Source organism: Mauremys mutica, chromosome 6 (assembly GCF_020497125.1).
Source record: "Mauremys mutica isolate MM-2020 ecotype Southern chromosome 6, ASM2049712v1, whole genome shotgun sequence".
NCBI lineage: Eukaryota > Metazoa > Chordata > Testudines > Geoemydidae > Mauremys > Mauremys mutica.
This window is the reverse complement of record NC_059077.1, coordinates 40,088,432-40,115,810: the sequence shown is the minus strand read 5'-3', so window position 1 is coordinate 40,115,810 and position 27,379 is coordinate 40,088,432. Positions and strand designations below refer to the sequence as shown.

The 27,379-nt window shown below is 43.2% G+C and overlaps 1 protein-coding gene across 1 annotated transcript in view; it reads left to right on the top strand.

The window, feature by feature from the left end:
- LOC123372429 (interleukin-6 receptor subunit beta-like) overlaps positions 1-18,116 on the top strand; it is a 53,792-nt gene extending 35,676 nt beyond the window's left edge. The window contains exons 11-17 of the mRNA XM_045020503.1: positions 350-508; positions 2,980-3,102; positions 3,775-3,927; positions 6,540-6,683; positions 9,422-9,518; positions 14,158-14,239; positions 15,458-18,116. Of these exons, the coding sequence (XP_044876438.1) occupies positions 350-508; positions 2,980-3,102; positions 3,775-3,927; positions 6,540-6,683; positions 9,422-9,518; positions 14,158-14,239; positions 15,458-15,949 (1,250 nt within the window). The 3' untranslated portion in view covers positions 15,950-18,116. The remainder of the gene's footprint in view (positions 1-349; positions 509-2,979; positions 3,103-3,774; positions 3,928-6,539; positions 6,684-9,421; positions 9,519-14,157; positions 14,240-15,457) is intronic.
- The last annotated feature ends 9,263 nt before the right edge of the window (positions 18,117-27,379 follow it).

Below are 27,379 nucleotides of genomic sequence, written 5' to 3'. Positions count from 1 at the left end.
CCCAGTCAGAAATGTTTCACATAGCAGCATTCCATTCAGTAGTATGTATGACTTTCGTAGGGGAGAGGATTCCTGTTAAGTAAGGTGCTCCCCCTTCCCAAGGTTTGAATGTTCTCTTCCCCCTTTGTAGTAAAGGCCATGTCCAGAAATCAAACGTGGATCTTCGCTAAGGCAGTGCAAAGCACTAGATTGGCTTGAAACTTTTTTTATAAATTATATTGTTATTAGTGATTAGAGTTCATTAAGCCTTACTACCCACAGAGTCTCCATGACTTGCCACAGGATGCTGACTTCACAGTGAATTTTTTTCCTATTTATTGATCTATAAAATATTTTGCTTTCCCCTCAGTTTTGCCTGGACAAATCACTGCCATACCACAAGGAAACAACACGGTTGTCACCTGGACTCCAGAATACATTCCAAAGTGTTTTGTGGTTGATTGGGGCACTGGTAAAGAAGATATGCACATGAAAATAATAACTAAGCCCATGGGAAATTTCACACTAGGTAACAATTCAACTTTCTTTCATGGATTGTCCAGTTATTTTATGGAAAACATGCCTCTTTCTTTCACTTGCAGTTTTAAAAAACATGAGACAGATGAAGATCCTTCCTCACACCTCTACTCTTCTTTGCTCTGTGTATATAGGGAAACAAAACAAAACAATTGAAGTACATGGGCGTTTCAGTCCTCCCTGGGAAGCCTACTGGTTGTGGTCAGTGAAGAAATGCAGCTATACAAACAGGGTTTGCTGCTGCTGTCTGCACCCCAAGAGGTGGATTTTGGGGTCCTGCAGTTTTCCACCTATCTCCTCCTCTACTGCAGCTGTTGGACCAGCAGGCTGGGGAGTGAGCCAAGCATGAAAGCAGTACTGAGTTGCCATTTAGATTGTCATTTAACAACTTTGTTTGCCAAAAGAGCTTGCTAACAACCCTGAATTAAATTTCGGGCTGAGCAGGACTAAATTCAATGAAATAGGAAAACAAGAGTAACTAATGACAAAGTGCAAGAACCTAGAGCAGTGGTCCCCAACCTTTTACCGTGGCAGTGGATGAGCATCCGCCGAAATTCGGCGGCATTTCAGCGGCGACACCTCTGGATGACACTGCTTATCGGCGGCAAGCAGCGTCATCCAGAGGCGTCGCCGCCGAAATGCCGCCGAATTTTGGCGGCATTTTGGTGGATGCTCGTCCGCCAGCCAGTAGGCAGGTGCACTGAGAGGCCCCTACAGGCGCCATGGCACCCGCAGGCACCGCGTTGTGGACCCCTGACCTAGAGAGCCTCCTGAAGCACGGCAATCGTTTTGATTTAAATGGCCTTGAACTGTACGAAGAATTGAGTACACTGTCATCAATGTTGCCACATGCAAAATCGATAATGGACATTGTACAGTTTACTCATACCAGCAAACTTGTTGACATATATCCTAATGTGTACATTGCCACTTGTATTCTACTGACAATTCCTGTAACAATAGCATCAGGAGAACGGAGTTTCTCAAAACTAAAGCTCATTAAAAACTACCTCCACTCTACAAGGAGTCAGGAACACTTGACTGGTCTTGCTATTCTTGCAATCAAACAAGACATCACTTTGTCTTTGTCATACAATTACATTATTACTGATTTTGCAGCCAAAAAAGCCAGAAATAATCCTTTTAAACTGTCAAGTATCAGAGGGGTAGCCATGTTAGTCTGGTTCTGTAGAAGCAGCAAAGAATCCTGTGGCACCTTATAGACTAACAGACGTTTTGCAGCATGAGCTTTCGTGGGTGAATACCCACTTCTTCAGATGCAAGTGGTGGAAATTTCCTGGGGCAGGTATATATAAGCAGGCAAGAAGCAAGCTAGAGATAACGAGGTTAGATCAATCAGGGTGGATGATTGCTTGCTTATATATACCTGCCCCAGGAAATTTCCACCACTTGCATCTGAAGAAGTGGGTATTCACCCACGAAAGCTCATGCTGCAAAACGTCTGTTAGTCTATAAGGTGCCACAGGATTCTTTGCTGCTTCTTAAGTTAAACTGGTTTTAATAACATGCATGTGGCAAGTTTTCCAATAGTGTAAGCTTATATTTGTGTTGCTAAGAGCAAGACAGGCACAGGGGCACCAGTTTAATAATCCTGCCTAGGGCACCATAAATCCTAAGGACGGCCCTGCAAACAGACTGTTTGTGCTATTCCCCTCCCCCAAATCCAGGATAGAGGCTTATATGTTGCAGGCTAACAGCATGACAAGGGTGACAACATTTTGCCCTCCTAGGTAAACTTCACTTACATGACAGACAGCTGTGTCACAGACTGCCCAGTAGGTGACATTCCATCCCTTTCCCCATAACTTGTCCATGTAAAGTCGCAATAACAAAACAAAGCTTGTTATACAGCATATCTGAGTTATGCGCAAAGAGCTTCTGTTCAGGAACATTTTCCAGGACTTGCATTCTGCATATTGACTGAGATCATACAAGTCACTCTGGCAAAGATCAATCAGGATTAATGTCAATGTACATTGGAGACATTTGATCTGAGGGTCACAATTGAAATGTTATCAATAATTCATCCACTGTTTTCATGGATCCTCTTATTACATGTGCACCCCCTGGTTGCATCCAGTTTAAGTTCCCAGACAGAAAAAAAAATCCATGCTTCAGCCACGAGGCCTCAAGCTATTTTACTTTCCTGCTTTCCACCCTGTAGCTCCATCTGTGCAACAGAGGCAGACTAGAAACCAATTTGGCATGCTTTACAAACAAGGTTGTATATTAATATTTGTCATTTTAATTATGAAAAAAAATCCAATATACAGGTTGTATGAGAGTGGTCTAGGAAGCCACCTGGAGAATGTGTACATTTGGACTCTTAACATGAAGACCTGGAATTTGGTAGACTATATTTGGGGGGTTATACAGAAAATCCGAAAGTTCCCTCCCCTTACATGTTCAGCAAATACTGATTCTAACTTGATTGTTTTCCAGACCATTTACAACCATATAAATTGTACAAAATAATGGTGCATGCATCTGACATATGTGAATGTGAAAGTTTCACGAGACATGAGAGGACATTTGGAGTGACCCACTTCTACTCAGTTCAAGGAGGTATTTCCTAGAAAATCTTCATTCCCCCCCTCACCCTGTTCGTTCCCCTCCACTTTTTCTCCTATTTCTCCACCATCAGTAATAAGGGAGCTCGACCATAACATCTTTGCGCGGATGACCTAACATAACACTACTATCCACTCAGTCATGCCCCTAACTCCAAGCTGTGATATGCTGGCTTTGTGTGTGAGTGAATGTGATGTTGCTTGCTAGTGCTGGGTCCACAGAGATAATGGGGTAACTATTACTATTCATGGCAGAGATGTTAAGGCAATGGAGCACGGGTTTTGTCACTTCTTAGAGTGCGTGATTTGTGGCCAGATTCTGATACCCTTACCCACAATGACTAGCCCCTTCCTAGGTGAGTAGCCATTCATGCTAATGTGACTGGTGAGTAAGGGTATCCTTAGAAATTGTATCTGTAGCAGATGGATGATATGTCTCTACCTTCTTTGGTATGGTTTTAAGCAGGACTCAGCTTCCCACTGTATGTAATTGTTCTCTTTCCCTTCTCTGCCATTAGTTATCTGTGTGTCAGTCTGTAAATTGGGGAGATGCTTCCCATTCAGTGGTCAATTTCTATGTATTGATTAGCATGCTGCACATTGGATTACAGACAACAGTTATCTGTATGATCTGAGTTATTTATTTTTAAATTACCTGATGCTTAAGTTCCTAGGACAGGTCCAGCTACTGTGAAAATTTCAAATATCATGAAGCATTCTGCTATTGTGAAATGGACTGAAGTACCTGCAGAAGACTGTTTGGGCTTCCTCCAGGGATACAGAATCAACTACACAGACACAATGAAGAATCTGTCTCTGGGTAGGTCACTATGTCACATCATCATAAGACAAGACCAACATTTCCCACATAGAGCAGTAGCAATCAGACGTAACTGTTGCCTACAAATTACAAGTGTTGAGCTACTTAATACCTTTAATCCACACATATAACTTTATTCACCTTTGATTTCAGTGGCAGTTGAGTCTGTCAGCAGATCAACTGCCAGTGAACATTTTAATATTTTAACTGGTTGAGAATATCCAAAGACTTCTAATGATTACAGGGTATGCTCTCAGTTTATTATGAAATGTATCTTTAAAGATTAAGCATCAGCATCACCACAGGAAGCCAATTCAGATCAATTTAGGTCATGAAAGAAACAGTCAACATATTTTGAATTCAGAAAAGGGTTCAAAGGTTCACAGAATTACCCTCCAGTTCAATACCATTTGTTTTAGTTTACAAGTGATCAAGTTGCTGTTAAAGCTTCAAACCCACCAGGCTAAATAAAATCTTCAAAGATACTTAAAACTCCTGCTGCTAAAAATATAGTAGCAATTTCTGTTAAACACTGAAAGGAAGGATATGCTATTAGCATGTTTACCGCTTAACTTAAGATATTGTGACAATTCACACTATTTCTGTGTTGCATTATGACTCAGCCCAGCTTGTTTCTGAAGATCTCTACTGGGGGTCAAAGATAATGCATAATTCTTATTTGCTGCTTATTAGACTAAAAATGAAATATAGTCTCAACAGTTTCCTGCTTGTATTGAAAGACAGATTAGATAAGTGATCGGTTATTACCAACTCCAAAGAATATAGTTTTAAGTTGGTTCCTAAAGGCACTATATTAATTATAAAGAAAGATTCATTGAATAGTTAGAAGCTAATGAATGGTGGGCTGATTCCATTTTACATGAGCTCATATCAGAGAAAATTTACAACAGATTCTCTTTTGATTGATATCCTCGCTCTTGTCTGCAGGGGAAAGATTCCAAGCTGCAAGTTACAACACGTTGAGGTTTAGAATTTTAACTTTCATAGCTAGTGCAGTCTGCATATCAAGAGAGATGACAAATATTTCCTGAAAACAATAGAAGAGCAAAATAGAAGAGCAACTGGTTTCTAGAACTAAAAAATCAGCCGATGGACATAATGGACAATCAAAAAATAATCAAAACTTGGTGGATGAAATCATGGCTTCATTGAAGTCAATGGTGAGAGTCCCATTGACTCAAAGGCAGATTTCACCCCAGGTGCCTGCTTAGAAAGTTTAGTATTTTGAAAAAACAAATCCCAGGGTTGCTTGAACTTTGTGGGCAGAAAGAGTTGAAAAACTGCTCAAGTGTAGTGACAATTCAATGCTGCAATGTGAATTAACCTGACAGATGATTACTGGGTTTTCCAGAAAGGAAGGATAAGCTTCATTCCGCAGACTCTTTGCCTCACTCAGCTCTACCGTCAACCTTTTGCTTTCAGGAAATAGGCTATTTTCTTTAACTTTAAAACTTCCATATCAAGAGTACTAAATGCCTGGCAGCATTCTATAACATAAAGGGCATTGTTGTATTGCAAGTGAAGTTATTCTGGTGACAGCAAAATCATCCACTGCACCTTCAGAAAGGAAATAGTCTTGAACTAAACCAAAGCAATACAGCTATGGATCTGAACATACAGTCCTTTCCCACACAAATACCTACCTGAGTAGTACATCACTGAAGTCAAGTAAGGTGAGTGTTGCTTGATGAATGAGGATTGCTCATGTTAGTAAAAGTTGCAAGATTAGGCCCCATGGTATGTTCCTACTATCACCTGCTTTGACAGTTACCAGGCATCTACTGCTATATCCAGTTTTAGGAAGAAATCACTGGCGACACAGAGAGCTGTAAACCTTGCAACCAGCCATTTATTGCCACACACTGAACTAAACAAGAACCAGCCCAAACTGGCTGGGCTATCCCCTAATAATCTAACGCATTCGCCATAGCAACAACAAGATTCTATTACAACGACAACCAAATACACAACATCTACAAGCTCCTTTGAGTCATGCATTCTACATTAGGGGTCAAATTCAGGGCCTAGACACGTCATGCAGATGTACAAGCATACTGATTAAGCAATAACATTCAGATAAGTCCTTATTCCGACTGTCACAACAGTAGATACACAGGAAACTCACTTTCAGTGTGTTTCACACCTCTCTTCTACCCCCCTTTCCCCGCACCCAGTCTACAGAGTATGAGAGCCTACCACGGCTACCCTTTAAGGATAGCTCAAGTGGTAGAGGCTTATGCTTTTGGCTCTTGAGATCTTGGGTTAAATACCCAGGCAATTACCTATACTGGAAGTTTATGGCACACCATCTTCAAATAGCCACACACTGAGATTACTTGTTCCAGGACCCTGATTAATTTCAAGAAGAGAGGCTACAAAGTGAGTCCCAATCCCAGCATCTGCCATAGAATGCTTCCTCCTTTGGCACCAACCACTGAAGGTCTGCAGAGTATGGTTTCCAACAGGTTTGGGTTGAGGGCATAATGTTGGGCCTCTTCTCAGCTACAGCTTTATGGGCTTGTTCCTATGTACAGCTTGAATTTGACTCTAGTGTTGTACTTTTGCTGATCCCTCACCCTCTTTTGTTGCAGCTGTTGCTGTCAATTCTTCTACCACCTGCTACCTGTTAACAGGACTTAAAGAAAAAACTGCCTATACAGTACAAATTTCAGGAGTCACCACTGCAGGAGAAGGAGCCCAAAGTCGTTCACAGTTTTTCACTACTCTGAAATATGGTACCGTGAAGTGCTTTGTGTGACTGTGCTGTGCTGCATTGATCCATACCATAAAAATGAGTTGTGGTGTTTTATTCCAAAAACTCAGCCCTGGGCAATATTAGCCACGAGTAGAACAACCTGTAAAACAGAGACAGAGCTAGGGAAAGGGTGACATCCCCCTACAGCTTTTTGCCTCTTTGACCTGAAGGAGGGGTAAACATGATAGACTCCCGTGAACTCTCTTCAGCAGACAAGCAATGAGGGAAGCCTATAATTTAATTCCAGTCAGTTCTTGTACAGCGCAAAAACAAACAAACAAATAAACCCCCACACCTAGGGCTTGAAGCAGACAGAAATGGGAAAGGAACTAAAATTCCTCTGCAAACATGAAATGGTTCATCATCAACTTAAACCAATTTTCATATGAGAACACTTGGATATAAATTGGCCATGAATAAAGTTTAGGCTGGAAGTTAGAAGAAGGTTTCTATAAACCCTCAGAAGAGTGAGGTTTCAGAACAGCCTCCCGACAGGAATAGTGGGGGGCAAAAAACCTAAATAGTTTTAAGAATGAACTAGATACATTTTAGTGGGATTTAATGACTAGGTTGCTTGGGAAGAGGGGTAGGCTGGGCTTGGTGGCTCAAAGGGTTCCTTTTGGGTTAGTTTTATGTTCCTAAATCTCACGCAGGACTTTAGCTGGTCAGCTGTAGATGTCAGGAAGGCATTCCTTCCTTCCCACCCATCCCTGACATAGTCAGAGTTTTTTCCCCTCCCTCTTCTGATGCATCAGAGATGACTATGCCCAGATGAGACTCTGGAAAAGGTGGGCTAGTGTGCTGAGGCTGTGTGGAGAATTTTCTTGTACCATTCACTTGGCTGGTGGGTCTTCCTCACATGCTCTGGGTCACTGATTGCCAGATTTGGGGTCAGGAAGGAATCCCCCGCCTCCCCCCAGATCACATTGGCAGGGAACCTGGGGTAGGGAGTTGGTTTGATTTGGGTTTTTTGCCTTCCTCTGCAGCGTGGGGCATGGGTTCCTTGCTAGAATTGTCTAGATATATCTCACCAAATCTGGATACATCTCACCAAATCAATTCCCTGCCATTGCAGGGGCCTCGGACATTGGTTTGCCTCAGTCCCTTGTACTCTCTACGTGTGGCACAGAATAGTTTAGTCTCCTGAGGCTGTATTACATTAGTTTAGTCTAGGTTATTAGGTTCAATGTAGGGATAACTGGGTGGGTTTCTGTAGCTCATAATGTGCAGGAGATCAGAGTACATGATCTGCCGGTCCCTTCTAGCCTTAAAAACTGTGACATGCTGCCAGCCACTAAGGAATCAAGCTTGGTACAATCAGTGAGTAAAGCAAGGACACACTGTTTGTATCAGAGTCTATTTGCACTCACTTTCAAATGAATGTGACCAGTTACTGACATGGCTGGTTAAAAAAACACAACCAAATTTTGTAAAGAGAAAAATTATAAATGTCAGCGTTTTTATTTTGAAGTGTCCATTTTTTCAAAGTTTCAGTTTACTCATTTAAAAATATGAAAAATTATCAAAATGGCTGATGTATTGTTTACCAAAATCCATTTTTTGGGAACTGAAAAAATTTACAACAACTATTTAAAAAAAAAAAAAGAATTCAGCCAGCTTTATTACAAGTGTTGTTTGTGTACCTACAAAACTTAGTTAATACTCAGTTCTAATCATGCATTGACCACATCAACAGCATAGGCTAGCATCTGATTATCTTCGGGTAGCCAGGTTAAAATGCTGTTGGTTCTGCTGAGTATACAGGACTCTCTACCTGTCATCTAGGTAACCAAGATGGCATGTTCTTCCTTACAGCTCTGTGCTGGTGGTGGTCTTTGTGCATCTCCTCTGGTCACTCAGAAAGGGGGCAGAAAGGGAGACAGAAAGGGGTCTCTAGCCAGGGCCGGCTCCAGAGCCCAGCGGGGCAAGCACCCGCCTGGGGCGGCCCTTTCCCGGGGGGGCGGCAGGCTGGGCCGGCGGACCTGCCGCAGTCATGCCTGCGGCAGCTCAACCGGAGCCGCCGGACCAGCGAACCGCCCGCAGCTGCGGGAGGTCCAGCCGAGCCGCGCGACCAGCGGACCCTCCGCAGTCATGCCCGCGGGAGGTCCGCTGCTCCCGCGGCTCGGGGGCACCTACCGGGCATGACTGCTTGGGGCGGCCAAATTTGTAGAGCCGCCCCTGTCTCTAGCAATACTTTCTCAGAAATTGTTGATGCAAATAATGGTAGGCAGTGTAGTAGGTGTAGTTGCACAGCCACAGTTGACATGGTTGTGTTGTGAATAAAGCTGCCTTTTTGTTGTAACCAGGTCAAATTAGCAGGTCATCAGCTGATTACAGAATCAAAGTTATAGTTATAGGGGACAAAAGAGGAGATCCTGGGACCAAAATGGCCTCTGGTTTAATTTAGGGCTACTTTAACTTACGCTGGTTGAAGCAATCTCATAGTCTGGGGCTACAGATCTGGCCCATAGCTTAGATGGGGCCTTACAAGACAGAATACTCCCTACTCCACCCACTTTTTATATAGCTCCTTTCTGTGGTCAGTGTGTGGATTTAAAGATTTATCATTCAGTCATGTGTGGAACTTGAAATTAGTTTTGATTTGATTGTGACTAAGCTCACAGGGATCCCATGCTATAAAACAGTGAGGTTTATGCTTTCCAGTCTCTCAAAGCCTGGTCCCATGAGTGATTTTCTTCTCTGTTTATCTCCCATCAGATAAAGGGGAATTTGAAGGTATTGTTGCTGCCCTTTGTCTTGGCATCATATCCACCATGTTTTTTCTACCCATCATTTGTTCTTTGATGCTTAGAAGGTAAGAGGGTAATATTAATTGGGCTACTGCACAGCATAAATATATTTTACTGACCTTGCACATTCTGCAGTGTTGAGTCATGTCTTATTTTTGCACAATTGGTCTTTCTAATTTGAAATGACAAGTCCTTATGAGACAGGATGCAAAAAAGCAAGTTATACTGATAATTTACACAATTCTTGTGGTTTTGGAACAGCATTAACAAACCAAGAACGTGCGAGCTACAGATGACTAAAGAGGCTTCTTTGCCACAAACTCAGAATGTTTTAGCCTTTGATACAGCTGCTAGCCCAGTTAGAATCTCAGATATCAATGGGATAAGTATGTAATACTTCCTATTGTCCCAAAAATAGATAAAAGTTCTTATGCAAGGAATAATTGTCAAATTGATTATTATGGCCCATTTTTCCTGATGGACTGGGATCATCCATTTCCTATTACAGTAGGACTGTAGATTGATTGTTCAGTGCCACATACAGATTGGTAGAATTTAGAAAGCCCAGCTAGCCTAGTAGTGCATCAACTCCCCACTAGTGCACATCTGAGACATGATCTCATACCACCCCCAACATTATGTTAATTGAGTGAAGAGCAAACAATGAGGGGAAGAAGACAGGGATAACAACACACCTGTTGAGATGTGATGGTGATTTTTCCCATTTTGTGAGGAACTACTTTCTATAGTGGAAGAATGTTGCATAACATCCCCTCCCCCCGAGAAATGTTTTTTTAAAATATTATTTTTACAAAATGTAAACTGAAGGAGCTATACTCTAATAAATAAATAATAATAATAATAAAAAACCATGACTGGTTGCACATTAGTAAACTATTGTTGTGCATCTGAAAATGCACCAATAGTCTACTAATGCAAAACCTGTCATAGATTACGATAAGGAAACCCTGGAACCCTCCCCCCCATCTCTGTTTTTTCTGCTTCAACTACTTATCCTGTCATTATCTGACTTGACTGGTGCTGAGTGACTAGAGCAGACAGGATGTCAAAACCATTGCCTAAGGCCAAATATGGTCCATGGCATGATTTATTCTGGTCTACTGCTCCATCACAACCCTCCTCCCTGCAGCGACTACTCATCCTTCCTGGCCTCTCTCTGGTTTATCGCTACTTTCAGAATGAATTTGAGGCTCATTGGTATCTGTTCTGTAGCCGGAGGCGACAGCTTAAGTTTGTGTAGGCCAGACTCAGGGCACTGGGAAATAGTGTGTCAAATCATGTGAACATGATTTCCAGTTTGGAGCATTCCAAAGTTTAAAAAAAAGAAAGAAAGAAAGAAAGAAAACAACCCTGAGGAGTGACCCTGCCCTTTGCATGAGGGAAAAAAAAGATATTAACATTTTTAAGATTCTGGAAACCTACATAACAGTTGTTTCTGTTGTTTCTGACAGGATATTTTTGGAGGGTGGGGGTCGGGGGCAGGGTGGAGATCTAAGAAAATGAATTCACTGAGTCACAGGAGCTAGGCTGATTTCATAAAAAGTGCATCTAAAGGGAGAGCAGACAGACAGCTTGAACTCCTTCAGTGACTCCAGGAAGCCTCTCAGCTCACAAGAGCAGAGTCAGAAAATGTTTATACATCCAACAAAATACAATCTAGCTTGGACTTATTGCACTGATAATATTAAAGTGAATCATTTTTTAAAAACCACATACAGAGTGCTATTCTACCGATTTCATGTGCAGAGAGAATTGGGACCAGGAGATTCTCAATAGTGGACAAGTTAAATTAATTCTACTCACACTGACTTCAATAGGAGCAGAGTTAGGCCAACATTAATTGCTTTTGAAATTCCTTCTCTGCTTCCACATTTTGCTCTCCACCATTTCCACTGGAAAATAATTACCAGGAGCTCCGTTATTGTTATGGCAGTGTCAAACTAATCAAGATAGAGCCACGTGTTGCTCAGAGCTATACAGAGGTAGTCTCAGTCCCTGTTCTGAGAAGCTTACAGTCTAGGATGACCCATATGAAGGTTGGGATGGGAGGGGTGATGACACTCTAGGATGTAATTTTTATATACATATTGTAATAGAGACCTACCCAATCTGGCTCTGGGCTTGTCTCCTGCCTCAGTTTCCCCTTGCCTGGAGATGGTTCTTTCTGCCTTCACCTTCTGGTCAAGTCAAAAGTCCACCCCTTCCAGAGTATAAGCCAAGTCCAAACACACACAAGTCTTCCATGCCAGATTCACCTGACGCAGTCCTTCTATCAAGGGTTCATCTTCTCTTCCATACCACATGCTTTCAGCATTACCCTTCTCCTGGGCTCAGCTGTAGCCTTCCTGGGCTCTAGTCTGTCCTTTCATCCACCCTTCATTGACAGAGTTCACTGCATTACCTCACCAGGTAGCAGTTTAAAAAAAAAGTCACTTCTGTTTTCCCTTAATAGCAGGGGTCTCTGCAACCCCTCACAGAGTGAAGCATAGGCACACCCAGCCTCCACTACAGATGCCCAGCCTTGGGAAGCCAGAACACCTGGGCTGTCCGCCCTGTTATCCCAGGCTACCTGCGTTATTTCCAGGGCCTCTTCCCATATGCTTCCAGCCTCCTATAGCTCCTTCCCAGTTTTTATAGCTCACAGACCTACTTCCATGGAGTCTTCCTGTTCACTTTTCACAGAGCATCCACTTCCAGGCCCTTACTAGTGATGTCATCCTCATCCACTCTTGACAGGATGCACTTCTACCCACAGCAGGCTTGCTATTGTCACCTAACTTCAGCATGCATTTCCACCACCTGGGGGAGGTGAACAGGGCTGCCAACTTTCTAATCACACAAAACCAAACACCCCACGCTCTCCCCCCACGCTCACTCACTTTCACCGAGCTGGGGCAGAGGGTTGTGGTGAGGCTCTGGTTGGGGGATGCGGGCTCTGGGATGCAGGATAGGGCTCCAGGCTGGGGGGGTTGGAGTGCAGGGGGTGGGGTCAGGGCTCTGGGTGCAGGCTTCGGGCAGGGATGAGGGGTTTAGGGTGCAGGAGGGGGCTCTAGCCTGGGGCTGAGGGGTTCGGATTGTGGGAGGGGATGTTGGCTCTGGGATGGGGCCAGGGATGAGCGGTTTGGGGTGAAGGAAAGGGCTCCAGACTGGGGCAGGGGTGCAGGGGGAAGTGAGGCCTCTGGCTGGAGGTGTGGGCTCTCAGGTGGGGCTGGGATGAGGGGTTTAGGGTGCAGGAGGGGACTGGGGTAGAGGTTTGGGGGGGGTGCGGGCTCAGGGAGGGAGTTTGGGTGTGGGAGGGGACTCCAGGCTGGGGCAGAGGGTTGGGATATGGGAGGGTTTTGGGGGTCTTGGCAGCACTTACCGTGGCTCCCGGAAGTGGCCACCAGGTCCTTGCAGCCCCTAGATGCATGGGCAGCCAGGGAGGCTCTGTGAGCTGCCCACGCACCCGCAGGTGCCATCCCTGCAGTTCCCATTGGTTGTGGTTCTTGGCCAATGGAAGCTGTGGATCCTCCCTAGCCATCCATGCACCTAGGGGCTGCAGGGACCTGGCATCGACTTCCAGGAGCCACATGGAGCTAGGGCAGGCAGGGAGCCTGCCTTAGCTCTGGGCCCTGCTGCACTGCCGACTGGACTTTTAATGGCCCAGTCAGCAGTTCCGACCGGAGCTGCCAGAGTCCCGTTTTGACCAGGCATTCCGGTCAAAAACCGGATGCCTGGCAACCCTAGTGAGGCAGGAATGGCACAGGTGCATCTGAGCCCCAACCCCGTTAAAGGCCCAGCTCACTCTGTGGCATGTATACTTATTCCATTTCAGAGTAGTTCTGTATTTATATGAAATAGTATCATTTTTCCCCCTCTGCCCCTCAGTTTAACATCAAATACTGTCTGATTTCTTGTAGGTCTGGAGGCTTAGTTTGAACACATACCGTACATGGTAAAGTTAGCCAGAGTTAGAGGTGGATAGCTTAGTAGGGCTTTTGAAAGCTTGTTATTTCTCAGGTCCCAAGTTCAATAAGAGATTATAAACCACTTAGAGGTGGTATTCATGAAGGCCCTCAGCTGAAACTAATTTGAACAAAGCTCATTAATTTGGTTTTACCTTGGAAAAGCACCACAGTTTTTCTCCCACCACTAATCCTAGTAGGATTTAAGCACAGAGGCAGACATACTATCTGAGCCCTGAAAATGCAGCTAGAATTTGGATTTCATATCAAGTCTGCATGAGGAAGTCCCTAGGCCTCCACAGGTTTGCAGCATCATGGGGGAGGAGCAGATGCTTGCTCTTGGGGGATGGGCAGATTTCTAAATGGAAACCTATCTATAAGTTGCTACCGGTAAGACAAACTTAACCTGCAAGGGAGGAAAGGGGGTTGGAGGAGCCATGAAACAGTGGTGGATTAAAGAAAGAAAGCTGATATGCAGTATAGATGGAAGAGAGTCACATGCTGATGGCCTTCATAGCGCTTGTTAATTACACTAAATAATTGTGCATCAGAAACTCACTAACTTACTGTGAAAATATGGACTATAGTTTTGGACCTCCAATTTTTGTGTGTATTATGGTGTGGTCTGATGTGCATGAAAACAGTGATAAACTGTGTACATGACTTGTGATGAAAACAGAAGTATATGAAGGCTGGGTTATTTAACTGGCTCCTCAGTTTAATAAGCATGTCTTTCCAGGTCAAGAAAATTGTGCTGGCCGACTTTACCAAGTCCAAGAGACAGCAGCGCTATCCAAGATGTGGCAAGAATCATTCCACGGGTATGAAAAGTGTTTATGAATGGGCCCTTTCAGTGAATTACAGCACCACTGATTACTAGCATCTTCTCTTTTTAATTGTGCCTGGTAAATATACAGCATTAAAGATCTAGCTGAAGCTCTGGTAGTATTAGAAATGTAGTGTCAGGCTTTTACAGGGGATTTTCCTACTCCTTTTTAAAAAGGTTTTATTGATTTTTTCCCAAGCATTGTGCAATATGCACTAGGCAAATGTGTGAAAAACAAACACAAAACCATGAAGTAACTCAAAAGGGGGGGAAAAAAGTTACATTTTTTGACTTAAAGTCCATTATGCAAGAGTCAATCACCAGGATTGATGGTTACTTGAGAAATCCAGAGTGTGAAAGTTCATGTGAACCTGGAATTGTTCAAATACACAATTAATAGAATCCCCAAATATATGAACATTAGATAAAACATTTTGATCCAAATTCACAACTGCATCACAAAGGAGCTGGTTTCTGCTATCTGATTCTGGGAATCAGTTCTTCACCTCAGCTTCAGCACACTTTTGAGGGCTTTGGAGTTGCTCTAACTAGTCAGAGAGTAATCGCAGCAAGAGATTGTCTGCCAACCAAGTATTGCCAGAACTCAGTAGGGTGCTCAAGTCATACCCTTGCTCTCTCTACACATGCCTGCCATATGCCATCTGCTGGGGCATGGGCCAGAGGAGCTGGCTACATCGGCTCTGTGTCAGCAAATTGCTAGCTAGAAAGATCCATTCTTCAGGGTTTAAAGAAATTTCTAGCTTGTATGCTGTCAGGTTTCTTGCACCTTCCTGTGAAGAATCAGGTGCTGGCCAATGTCTAAGCTAGGATACTGGACTAGATGCACCATAGGTCTGATCTAGTATGGCAGTGTTTATGATCATTTCTTACTGCGTTCCATAGCAGAGTGGCTCTGACCCTTTCTTGTTTTGTTTTTAACACTTCTAGGTTTTTACAAAGTACAAGTAGGTAAAGTAGTATGTTCAAGGTCAGTTAGAATCATAGAAAATTAGGGTTGGAAGAGAGATTAAATAAAATAGCTTGTCCAGCTTGATTAAACAAGAAAGTAATAGCTGTGGCCATGCTGCCCATTAACTGACTTTGTTTTTCTGTTGCTTAGTATTAGGTAAATTATTTATTTCAATATCGTAAGTTTACACTATGTGCAGAAACATGCAATTATTTTTTTCTTTCCATTTCATCTTGGTTGTAGGCTAACCAGGGACTCACTTCAAGGCTGTTGCTTCAAACACAAACAGACAACGATACTACCATCCTTCATGTGATAGAAGAAGATTCAAAGGCTTCTTTGCTGCTGCAGCCCTTTAGTGAGGACACAGAAGACAACAGTGAGTGCGATGCAGGCCAGTGTGAAAGTGCTGGTGGTAGCCCAGACACCTGTCCAAGTCTTTTGAAAATCCCTGAAAAAGCAACTGCAACCGAAAAAGAAAGAGTCAGCTCTAGCATGAGGGCACCTCTCCTGAGTGATTACACCAGCATGGAATTCAGTCAGAAAGCCATGCTAAGTCTGGCGCTGAATCTCCCTCCATGGGCTGCCCATCCTCATATGGAGGGGAAACTGAACAACTGGCCAGGAAAAGTGGAGCAACACACACTGTTTACTCCTCAAGACTATGTGAAACAGAGCCAGGTTGTGTTTATGCCAACTGGACCAACACTGATGGAAGAAACCAGTTTGAGCTGAGGTTTCTCAATGCCTCCCCGTGGCATAGGATCAAGCCCCAACACCTTTGATGCTTGATCGGAGCGGTTACAATATTGTAGGATGGTGATTCTGTGAATGTTGACACTTCTTTGCTTTAATAAGTTCAACAGCTAAAGTAGTTTGTGTATATAGTTACATTAGCCATTTCAGGCCCTTGCTCTTACCACAAATCATACTCAACTAACTCTTGCAGTCATGACATGGACAAAGCTCCAGTTTGGGTCCTCAAAAGATTTTCCAGCTGGATATGGCTCCTCGCTACTTTGAGTCTGATTATTTGTCAGTGTTAATGTAGTAAATGCAATGTGGTCTAGTGACTCAACTGCAGCACCCTTGATTCTAGTCCCAGCCTTGTTTTTGGTTTGCTGTAAGCAAGTCAAAATCTCCAAAAGTGGCATCTAATTTTGGGTGAGCAATTTGAGACAACTAAGATCTGCTTTTCAGAGTTGGTTAACAAACCCCATCAATCTGTTGGAAAGGAATCCAACCAACTTGTCTATCTTTTGCATTTTGGGGCATTGTGGCAACTTTCTCAACGAGGTTCCTGTTCATTCCTTCCAAAAGATGTTCCTGATCAGCTTGTGTGTTGGTCATTGCGAAGGGTACAGAAAATCCTCAATAGTGGGAGAGCAAGCTTTCATCCATATCACACTGGGCTCTGATAGTCTTGGATCTCACAAGCCAGGCACGGAATTTGCTCAGTATATGGATGAGACATCTTCAATGAAAACCTAAGTGGTTACTGTCAGTGATGTTAGTGAGTCAGACTCTTTGAGTCAATGATATATCAACCCCCCAGGCAGATGTTTCGCTGGTGGAGGTGGCATCTTTAGGATGAGAGGGGGTTAAAAAAAAAAAAAGTCCTCATGGCCATTGGAGACCCCATGACACTTTCTGCAAGAGTGGGAGTATTTGCCAGATAACCTAGCCAGACTCAGGAGGAAGAGGAAATTATTCCCCTGAGTTCAGCACTTCACATTAATAAAGCACCTTGCATCCTGAAGTAGTGATGCTATTATGGGTGTGTTCCCCCCCTTTGAACCAAGCAGCAAATCAAAGTTCAAGGCCCTGTGGGTTCCACTAGGAAGAGAAAATAATGGAGGCAGGTATTTCTTTGATGCAATCCTGTTTATGTATACAGAATGTGCAAAGTCCAATTTCTGTGAACAAAGGAGGAAACGACAACAGAAGACAGCGTCTTTTCTTTCAGCCCATAGCTCCAACCCAAATCTCTCTCTCTAGCTTCTTGCAGGGCCACATCATACTATGTCTCTCTGTCCTGAGTTTGTGCTTGCGCGCACCCCCCCCCCCCACAGCCTTCCCCCTAGATTGTAAGTTCCTGAGCTGACCTGCTTGTTCCTTTGTTTTGAGCTTGTTTAACTGTCTTTTACAGTTCTCTTAAGTGAAAGGTGGCAGTTAAACCTGCAATAGGCGCTATGATTTCCAGTTTTATATAAAATGGTTACTCACCTTCTTATAACAGTTGTTCTTAGAGATGTGTTGTGCATATCCATTCCAATCAGATGTGCATGACAGCTGGAAGATTTTTCCCCTAGCAGTATGCGTAGGGTCAGCCTGGCCACTCTCTGGAGTCGCACCTTCATGGCACCCAATATAGGGCCCTGCTGATCTGACCCCGCCCTCAGTTCCTTCTTGCCGGGTACCCTGACAGAGGGGTAGGAGGGTGGATATTGGAATGGACATGAACAACACATCTCAAAAGAACAATAGTTATGAGAAGGTGAGTAACTGTTTTTTCTTCAAGTGCTTGTTCATGTCAATTCCAATCAGGTGACTCATAAGCCCAAATTCAGCAGGCGGGGTTGGAGTTGTCCACCAACTGGAGTACCGCTCTACCAAAGGCCACATGGTCTCTGGCCTGCTGGGTAATTGCACAAAGTGTATATGGAGGATCATGTCATTGCCCAGCATATTTCCTGGGTAAGAACGTGAGCCAGGAAAGCCACTGAACAGGCCTGCACCCTGGTGGAGTGCGCAGGGATCAGAGGGCCCGGCCCTCCTGCCAGGCTGTAGCACTCATGGATGCAGGACATGATCCACAACAAAATTCATTGAGAAGAGACTGGAAGACCTTTCATTCTGTCTGCCTTAAATTAGAGTGAATAAATGAAGACTCGGCACACCACTTCTGTAATATACAAAGTTTTTAAGCTAATTGTAATGTAATTTTTTATAAGGGCTGCAGAGCACTTGGACCAGGCCAGGAGCAGAGCCCTGGGCTGGCTGCCAGTACCCCAGGCCAGCAGGAGGGCTGAGCAGGGCTAGGGGGCCGGGCGGCTGGAACCCCAGACCAGCAGCAAGGTGAGCGGGGCCAGTGGCTAATATCCCAGGCTGGCAGCAGGCTGAGCGGGGCCAATGGCCGGGACACCTGCTGGCAAGGGGCCGGCGACCAGAACCCCAGATGCATGCCGACCCCTGGGAGGAAGATGTCCTGGTTGATGTGAAACTGGGAAACAACAGTTGGGAGGAATGCAGGATGTGGCCTGAGCTGAATCTTGTCCTTGTAGAACACCATGTAAGGGGGATCTGATGTTAGGGCCTTGAGCTCAGACACCCTCCTGGCTGAGGTTATTGCCACCAGAAACGCTACCTTGTATGAGATGTAGAGCAGGGAGCACGTTGCGAGTGGTTCAAAAGGCGGCGCCACGGTCTGGAAAGGACCAGGTTGAGATCCCAGGCCCGGATCGGCTCCTGACTTGTAGGTATAGTCTGTTGAGACCTTTGAGGAAATGGCTGACCATAGGGTTGGCAAAGACTGACCAGCGCTCTGAACCTTGATGGAATGCAGAGATGGCAGCCAAGTGAACCCTTATTGATGACATGGACAACGCCTGCTGCTTGAGATGGAGGAGCTAGTCTAACGTAAATGGCACAGAGGCAAGGATCTGCCTTAGCTAGCCAAGACTGCATCTTTTGTAATATTACTGTGAACCCTGTGACCAGAAAGCCAGCCAAAAGCCTTAACCTGACATACCAGTGTCAGGTGTGCCAGGTCTCAGAGTGCAAAAGGATGTGCTGACCCATGTGTCTTTAGCAGCGAGGTTGCAAGTAAAAATCAGCACCAGAGACAGAAACTATACTTTTTCTGTATCTTTAATAAAAGGTTAAAAAAATAATGGTGTGTTTGCAATACAACTAAGCAGGCCAAAGCCTTTGTACTCAACCCCCCAAACCATGTTTGACTGTTTAGTGTTGTACAGTGACAGGGTCATGTTAACATCTTTGACTCTATTGGCCCACTTATTCTATTTAAATTAACACAACAGCATGCTCTGGGAAGAACAGTAGTTGCCAAACTCTCACTCTCTGAAAGGGAGAAGCAAAATATATACAAAGCCAGAAAAGTTAACTGTAATCGTTTCATGGACTAAAATATTATCACTATGCAGATTACTCATCTCTATATCAGGTTTGAATAGGACTGTGCTTTCTTGTTTAACAAGCTCCTTGTAGGGATAGTGTCCTAGATGGACTCTAGCTAGTGGAGGTGATCTAGAGGCTAACATTTGGAGGAACTGGCAATTAGTGATCACATGCACTTTCAAGTGAGGGCATTTGGCTGCAGATTGTCAAAGTGATTTACAGCCTCAGGTCCTTGATGGATTAATCTTTGTCACAAAAACACATTTTTTCATCTTCGAGATTGCACATCTTTCCTTCATGCGCAGACCTAGCTACATTTAGCCATGCTTTCATTTTACTTTAAGGCCAGACTACAACAGCTCTCTATCTGGGCTCCCTCAAAGGCCATGTGGCATTCAGTGAGAGAGAAATATGGCTGCTCAGCTTTGGTATATGGTAGACTGGCAAGATGTTAACACACCAAGTTTTTGTACTCTGTGCTGGCTACCAGTTCACATCTGGGTCTAATTCAAGATATTAGGTACAGTCTATAAATCCCGGAATGGTCTAGGCTTTGTTTATCTCAAAGACCACCTCTCGCTCAGCTCTATCATGGCATCTGTACTTGAAAAAACACTTCAGCTGTCTTCATAAAGGAGGCATGGGGCCTGGAAGAAAGGTGCACTCTGTATTGGTCCCTCAGCTCTGGTACATGGGCCTATTGGACATCACTCTGAACTCAAACCAGGTCATAGCTCGAAAACTCTTCAAAACGCACTTCCTTGCTTAAGTCTTCTACAAGTGGCAGGCATGGGTTTCCAAGCTTGTGTTACCCTATTTTATGGTTTGCCTAGCTTGGGCTTAGTGGCATTGACATTGGCATGAGCATCCTACTTCGGGGAAGTACATTTCTTTTCTCTAAATTATGTTAACTGTGCTCTAGTACTGTGGTGATGAGCACATTAGGAAGGCATATAACAACTATATTCTGGACTGTTCATGGCAGGGTTTCAGAATACAGTTCATTTTAGGAAGCCTTTCCCTGAAGCAACTCATATTATTCATACCAGCCTTGTATCTGACGAGCTATATCAACCATACTCATCCCCATTTCTATAACCAAAGTGCAGGTCTAAGTAATAATATAAGTTGGGGGTGCGAGACTGGAAAGCGGGGGAACTCTGGGTTCATTAAATGGAGCCCAAGTCACATGCATGAAAGAGCCCTGCTTGCCCCCACCTATGCGTGAACTCCTGGTTCCCTACCATATCTTTGGGGAGGCAGGAATTAAACCCAGAAATAAATACTTCACTCAGCTACAGAACACTTTGAGCAGGGCAGAAACAATGACTCAATTAGACACCTCCCCGCAACACCTCCCACCAAGCAGTAACACAATGTATTGCATCCCCACTGCCTCAATATACTGACGAATGTTAAGCCAATTAAGAGTCCAAACAGTCCCCCAACACCAGTCTTCTTGTTCCCAACAGTTTGAACCAGTCTATACAAGCCTCCTGAGAAGGTGGTATCACACCTTAATCACCCTGCACTGCTTTTAGTCCCCCCACCCCGCAACTGGAGTTGCATACAGTCCCTGGCTCAGTAATGCATAAACCATTTATAAACTTGGTTACAATATGGTTCCCAAAGACATTGCATGCAGTTGCAATAGTTATGACAGAGATAGGTAACTCTAATTTAGTATTATTTGCTAAACAACAACGTGCTTAACTCTGCATAAAACACAAACATTCAGCCAGTCATTATCCCAATGAGCTCAAAAAAAATGAACAAGATCGTTTAAGTTAATATAGAGAAATGTAGGTTGAAAAGTTGAACAGATTGCGTTTTCATAGTGGTCAGTTCCCACACAACCTGGACAAGTGCATTGTGGAGTTGTTCACTTAATTCATTTGCCAGTGCAGTTCCCTGCCATAATTTTGTGATACATTTGCCTGGTTTTTATTTTAAACGGTGGTTCCTGCTGCCTCAAAATGGAGGCTTTTCATTGAGTAGCTTTTAATGACACACTGCTTTTTGGCAGGTCTACAGAATCTTATACTACATACCTTTCCACCTGCATTAATGACCCAAACTTCTGCAAAAGACCTGGTATTGGATGTACACGTGCAGATACTGCCAAGAAAGGAAAGCTTTCCGAAGTACCTGTCCAGCTGTATGAAATGCAGCTGCCAGCAACTACAATATTAACCAAGGATGAGAGCATCCCAAACTTGCCCTTTCGGAAAGTTTGGAGCTGAACTTTGCAGTTCGGGCCCAGCTTTATTATTAATATAATTCCATAATTAAGAGGACATGTTTAAATGATCAAGGCTGAAGATGTGAGCTCAAGCAAAATACGTCTATGAACTTTGACCAACATTCTTCTCTGAGCTAAAGTTTTTAAAATAGCTACAGCATCTGTAACTAAAGGGAAACTGAACATGCTGAGTAATCATCATTAGGAATATAAAATCATCTTGTGGAAAATTACCTGCAGGCTATAAAGGTTATGGGCAAAGTTTTTATTGCCATTATGTTGTAATGTATTTAACTTTCAACTCTCTTTTAGAGCATTTCAATTTCATGTGTTTAATCCAGCCTTTAGTTAGAACTTATTCTGCTATAAAGTCCCCAAAGTAATAGCTATTCCTATGAAGCTTCCACACTTGTTTGAGCCTTGTAAATTTCCTCTTAATTCAAACACTATGAAACACTTGTTAGATGTTAAATAAGCCTCTGAAGGCTTCACAGCCTTAATTTATACCAACTTGATAATTACTTCACTTTTTGGCCCTGCCAGGTGTCTAAATTTGCATAGCTGTAATGGTGAGACGACGGTATAATGTTTTGTTGAAAATGGCAAATGCAAAAATAATTTTGAACGCTTCTCCCCCCACGCTCTTTTGTTGTGTTATGTTGAAAATGCTTGGAAAGATCACTTCTTAAGATTAGTGCCAACTTGGCCCTGGTATTCCACAATAAGAATACTACCTAGCTCTTATACAGTGCTTTTCATATATAAATTTTCAATAAAGAATTGTAAGTCTTCCTCATGCTAGGTGAGAAAGTGTAAAACTGACATTGATGTAGGGCTTTGGGTGTTCAGCATGGAAAAGAAAATGCCTTAGTTTAAACTGTGTATGAAGTTCAACTTGCCAGAGATGAGGCCTAGACTAGACAATCTGCTCCACTCTGGCAGTTGCTATGTTACTAACTGTGTGTGGTGGTTTTTTTAACAAGATCATGCATCTTTAGTACAGGTAACTAAAGTTACACAAGTGATATCAATGAACAAAAATCATTCTGCAAGGGGACAGGCAAGGGAATAAAAGTGAACAATCTAGATACTGAGGGCTTGTAATCAGTCCCCAGTACCACTGAACACATTTTACAAATAGTTTGTTAGGGAAGGTGGCTCTTCAAAGCCAGAGGGTGGTTTCCATTTGATGTTTAAACTTCTGTTAGTGCAAAATGGCAATTCTAAGGAGTGGACTGCATATTGCTGGTGCGATGTGAGGAAGATAGCAGTGTTAGTGGTTCTCCTCTTCCTGTTCCGAGTAACTAAAGGACTGTGGTTTCCACAGCTGTCATTCCTGTGAATTTCACACTCATCTGACATATATGAAAATTAGTAAATTTCAACTTTAAAATTATCCCGATTCTCTCCACCAAAACCAGATTTGAAATAAAACATTGTAAAGCTCATGTAACTCCAGTGCTCAACTTCATATCCCCTCATAATAGGCCAAAATAACCCTTTCTATATAACCTCTTCTCTCTCTTTTTGGCCACATTGTTGTCTTGAGCCAGTTACTGCCATGCCACATATTCACAACACAGAGCCTCACCGACCTCAAAATAGAGTCTGACATCAATTGTAAATACCACTCAGTCTAAAACAGAACCTGGTCAAGAGTGAAACTGACAGTTTTATTAGCCTGTCAGATGTGCTCCTTCTTAACTGGAAAACGGAAACCTTGCCTTGCTCTTTTGAGAAACTTGGAGTAGCAAATAGGAAAGGAGTTTAACAGTTTTTCAAACATAAGTTGGAAACCTTAGGAAAAAAACCAAAACAAATGCTATTGTTGGCCAGGCTGTTCTGTGGTAATGGATGAGTAGACACTGTTGGGGGATTCAAGACAATATCACACATACAGCAGTCAGGTTTTTCTTTTTGACTCAGCAAACCATCTGTCTAATCACTCTTTCCCCCTTCTCATGAAAACTTGGTTCCAAGCCATTTGCAATTGAGGCCATTGGTGCTGGAACTAGGGGTGCTCCTGCACCTCTGGCTTGAAGTGGTTTCCATCATGTACAAAGTTTGCAGTTTGGGTCAATGGCTCTAAGCACACCCACTACACAGATTGTTCCAGCAACCCTGACTGAGGCAGAGAGTAGGCTGAAAAAAAGTGTTAGAGGAATTTTTTTTAAATTATTAAATAAAATTAATAATAGGTACCTTACCAGGACACACACAAATGAATATGCAAAATGAAAAGGCTAAAAGGATCACCCTGCCACAAACGGGCAGTACTGAAGCAACTGCAAACAATCAAGCAACATATTCCTAGTATTCTAAGCTTGCCATTTTCTATAATCATACATCATAGAAACATATTAAAATGACAGCAAACTACAGCTGATAATTTCAATGGCCCCTTACTACATTTAGCCTGGTGTGTAAACAGTCTATTGCAAGGTTAGCAAAACCACAGCAACAGGCCACCAGGTCAGTAATATATATGTAAATAATAGTGTTATCAACATACTGTTCCAAACCTCAGTTTTTGCTACGAGGTGTTGAAGAAAGTGTGCCTGGCAGTACTCATAAAACATAAAGAGTTGAATTATTTACCCTTGCACGGTATTCACTGTAGTCATAAAAGTGTGTGTTGCTAAATGCAGAAGCAGGTATTTAATTACAAGGTCCATCTTGTTAGGTCCAGTTGCACTGGGTCACACACTCTCCAACTGTAACACTGAGATTGCCTCATGATTATGTTGAAACTGATGTGACACACTGATGCGTGTATTGGATGAAAACTAATAAGATTTAGTAACAAGTCCATTGTTTGTAGAAAAATAACTATTTCCACCAATCATTCATAAACTGTTTAGATGCTGAGAATAAGAGTGAGGTCAGGAAATAGCCAAGTCAGATTTTGAGCTATTTGTGCTTTTATCAGTCTAATTTTTTAAAAATTGTGCTTATAGCCATATTAACTGAGCAACTTTTGGTCATTTTACATTTCGTTGCTTTTCCTCCCCGCCCACTCCATATTCTTTTTTGTGTCTCCTCAAAGGCCTAGTGTGGTGACCTTTGCTCTGAGCATAGCACTCTCTAGAGTCCACCAGAAGTTTTACTAGCCACTACCATTGTTTATTTTGTATGTAGCAGTATAGTGGGCACATTGTGACTAGTTTAATTTGGACCAAAATATGAACTGGAATCCCAGTATATAGTGGGGGGAAAAAAAAACAGGCAAAAGGTAGGGAATGTTGCTTTGGTGGGGTAGCATTTATTTCGATAGAAAGAATTGTATAGGCCTCAGATCGTGATAGTTAAAGTTGTTTTTTTGTTTGTTTGTTTGTTTTTTTAATATTGGTAGGTATCATTGGAAGGTTTCAAAGAACAAGTGTATCTGAAGGCAGGATTTGAAAGATGAGAAAGCATTGACTGGCGCACAGGCAGTGGAAGGCTGCTCCAACCACTCCAATCATAAGGAGAAGCATGGAAGACAGAAACACAAAGCTCTCTTTTCCATCTGCCCTCTGGCTTAAGTATGCTGCCTTTGCAATGCACTCAGATCTGGCAGTTTTGGAACTAGTTCTGATGCCTGTGTGCCAGAGCCTTGCTTATTATCAGAGTACACAGTATGGCACAATGTCTAGTGTTGTGCAGGTGGAATAAAAATCCTACAGTCATTATTTAATCCTTGCTCAGGCAAAACTCCCATTGCACTCAAGGACTGAGTAAGGCCTACACAATTTACATGAGTACATGCTTTTTGTTGTTCTAAATTTAAAAAAAATTAAAGAGAAAAGTATCTACCTATACCCAGGCTCTGAGTTTACTGGCAGCCATTTAAAAACAAAAACGCAGTTCAATCAACCAACCATGTGTTCTATCAAGCAGCAGCTCCTAATCAAATATTAATCCTTGTGTGACTGGGTGCTCCACTCACCGCTAGTTTGACGTCTCCTCCTACCCACTCTGCAGATTAGCTCATCAGGTCGACACCCCATCTTGGGGTTACATGCCATGACTCCATCTCTCTTTGTTCTGCAGTTCCTCTCTCATTCCAGAAACCACATCATCCTCTTCATGACTCAGCCCTCTGGCCAGGTCACTCAGCATTCCCTCTTTCCAAGGTCTTTCCTTCAGCAGCCCTAGGCAGTCTTCCCATTCACCGCCTCAGGTGCCACTCCTTCAGTGGCTGGTAGGGGAACTTGGGCCCGTCCTCTACTCGGGTTCCAACCCAGGGACCCCTACCAACACACAGCCAAGGTCTGTTCAGTCCTCAACCTTGCTGCTTACTCTCTGGCCTGCTTCCTATTCTTCTGGTTCCTCCCCCTCCTCCCACTTTCTCTGGCTGTACCAGCTTCCCCTCTCCTCAGGGGGTAACTACAGGCTACCTCCCCAAAGCCTCCTTCCTCTCTCAGTTCCCTGGCTTTATAGAAGACCTGCCTGTCCCTGCACAGGTGAGCTTCCCCTAATTAGGGCTTTCCTCTCAGCCTTCAATCTAATAGGTTAATTGGCCTATCTGGCCTCCATTAACCCCTTCAGGATAAGTGTGTGATGGACACCATATCATACTCTGCCACAGCCAATGCCTCAGTCCCCTACCAATCCTAAAGGCCCAGTGAAACAAATGGACCTTACAGAATGTCCTGAAAATCAAAAGGCTATTTCAGATCAATCTGGGAGGGCACTGTAGAGACCTACAGCCCTTGTGGAAAATGCCTCCTGTTTCATAGTGAAGGGGATCTACCATCAGTGCCTTCATTGGTCACAGCTGTGGTAGTCTATAAAGGGGCGAGAGGCAGTCTTTCTAGAAGGCTAGTCACAGGCTCTTTAGAGCTTTATCAGTCTAAATATTGAAGTGTTTCTAATGCTACTTTCATAATTACCTAAGCGTGAGATTTCACACTATCACAAGCCAGCAATATGTTGGTCACTAAACCTGTCCATCTTGGCTTGGTGCAAGCACCTGGGAGTCCGAAAAATCCGAATTCTAATTGCATCACTGACACTGGCTTGCTGTATGGCCTTGGGCAAGTCAATTACGGACCCCTCTGTACCTCACCTTCTCCACCTGTAAAACAGATCTAATGATACTTACCCACCTTTGTAAGCACTGAGATCTACAGCTGAAAATTGCTATTTAAGTGCAAAATTATTAAAAAAAAACATAGTGAATGCAATAACCAGCAAATAAACTAGTTGAAGAACAGTGTGCTAGTCTTGCCAGGATGCTGTTGGAAGCATGCTGTTGTAATTCTTTGCAGAGAGGTACACCATTTGAGGAAGACAGACAAGAAAGATCCTGAAACAAACCAGTAGGATTTCCAACATTTATCCATGAACCACTCAGTTTAATTAATTCCCTAGCTACAATTAAAATGTATACCATATAGGAACAATCAAGGGGAACCTTGAGTCAGCACGAATTTGAACCTCTGTAACATTTGACTGAAATATTTTATTCCAAGCATAATAGTGAGGCACAGGTGTTTGCTTCTAATATTTTATATGCATTTCACAGACTTGCTATAGCACCTTCCATCTAAACATCTCAAAGCAATTTTCAAACATTAATAAATTAAGCCTTGCAACACCCCTACGTAAAAAGGTAAGTATTGTATCCCTGTTATGTGGATGAGAAAAATGAGGCACTGAGCATTTAAATGACTTACTGAAGGTCACAAAGCAAGTCTGTGAGAAATGAAAGTACACCCAGTCTCCTAAAATCCTTAAGTATATGGCCATCCTACCATCCCTGAGCATGTTTAAGTTATTGTCTTAAGCAGCCAAATGAC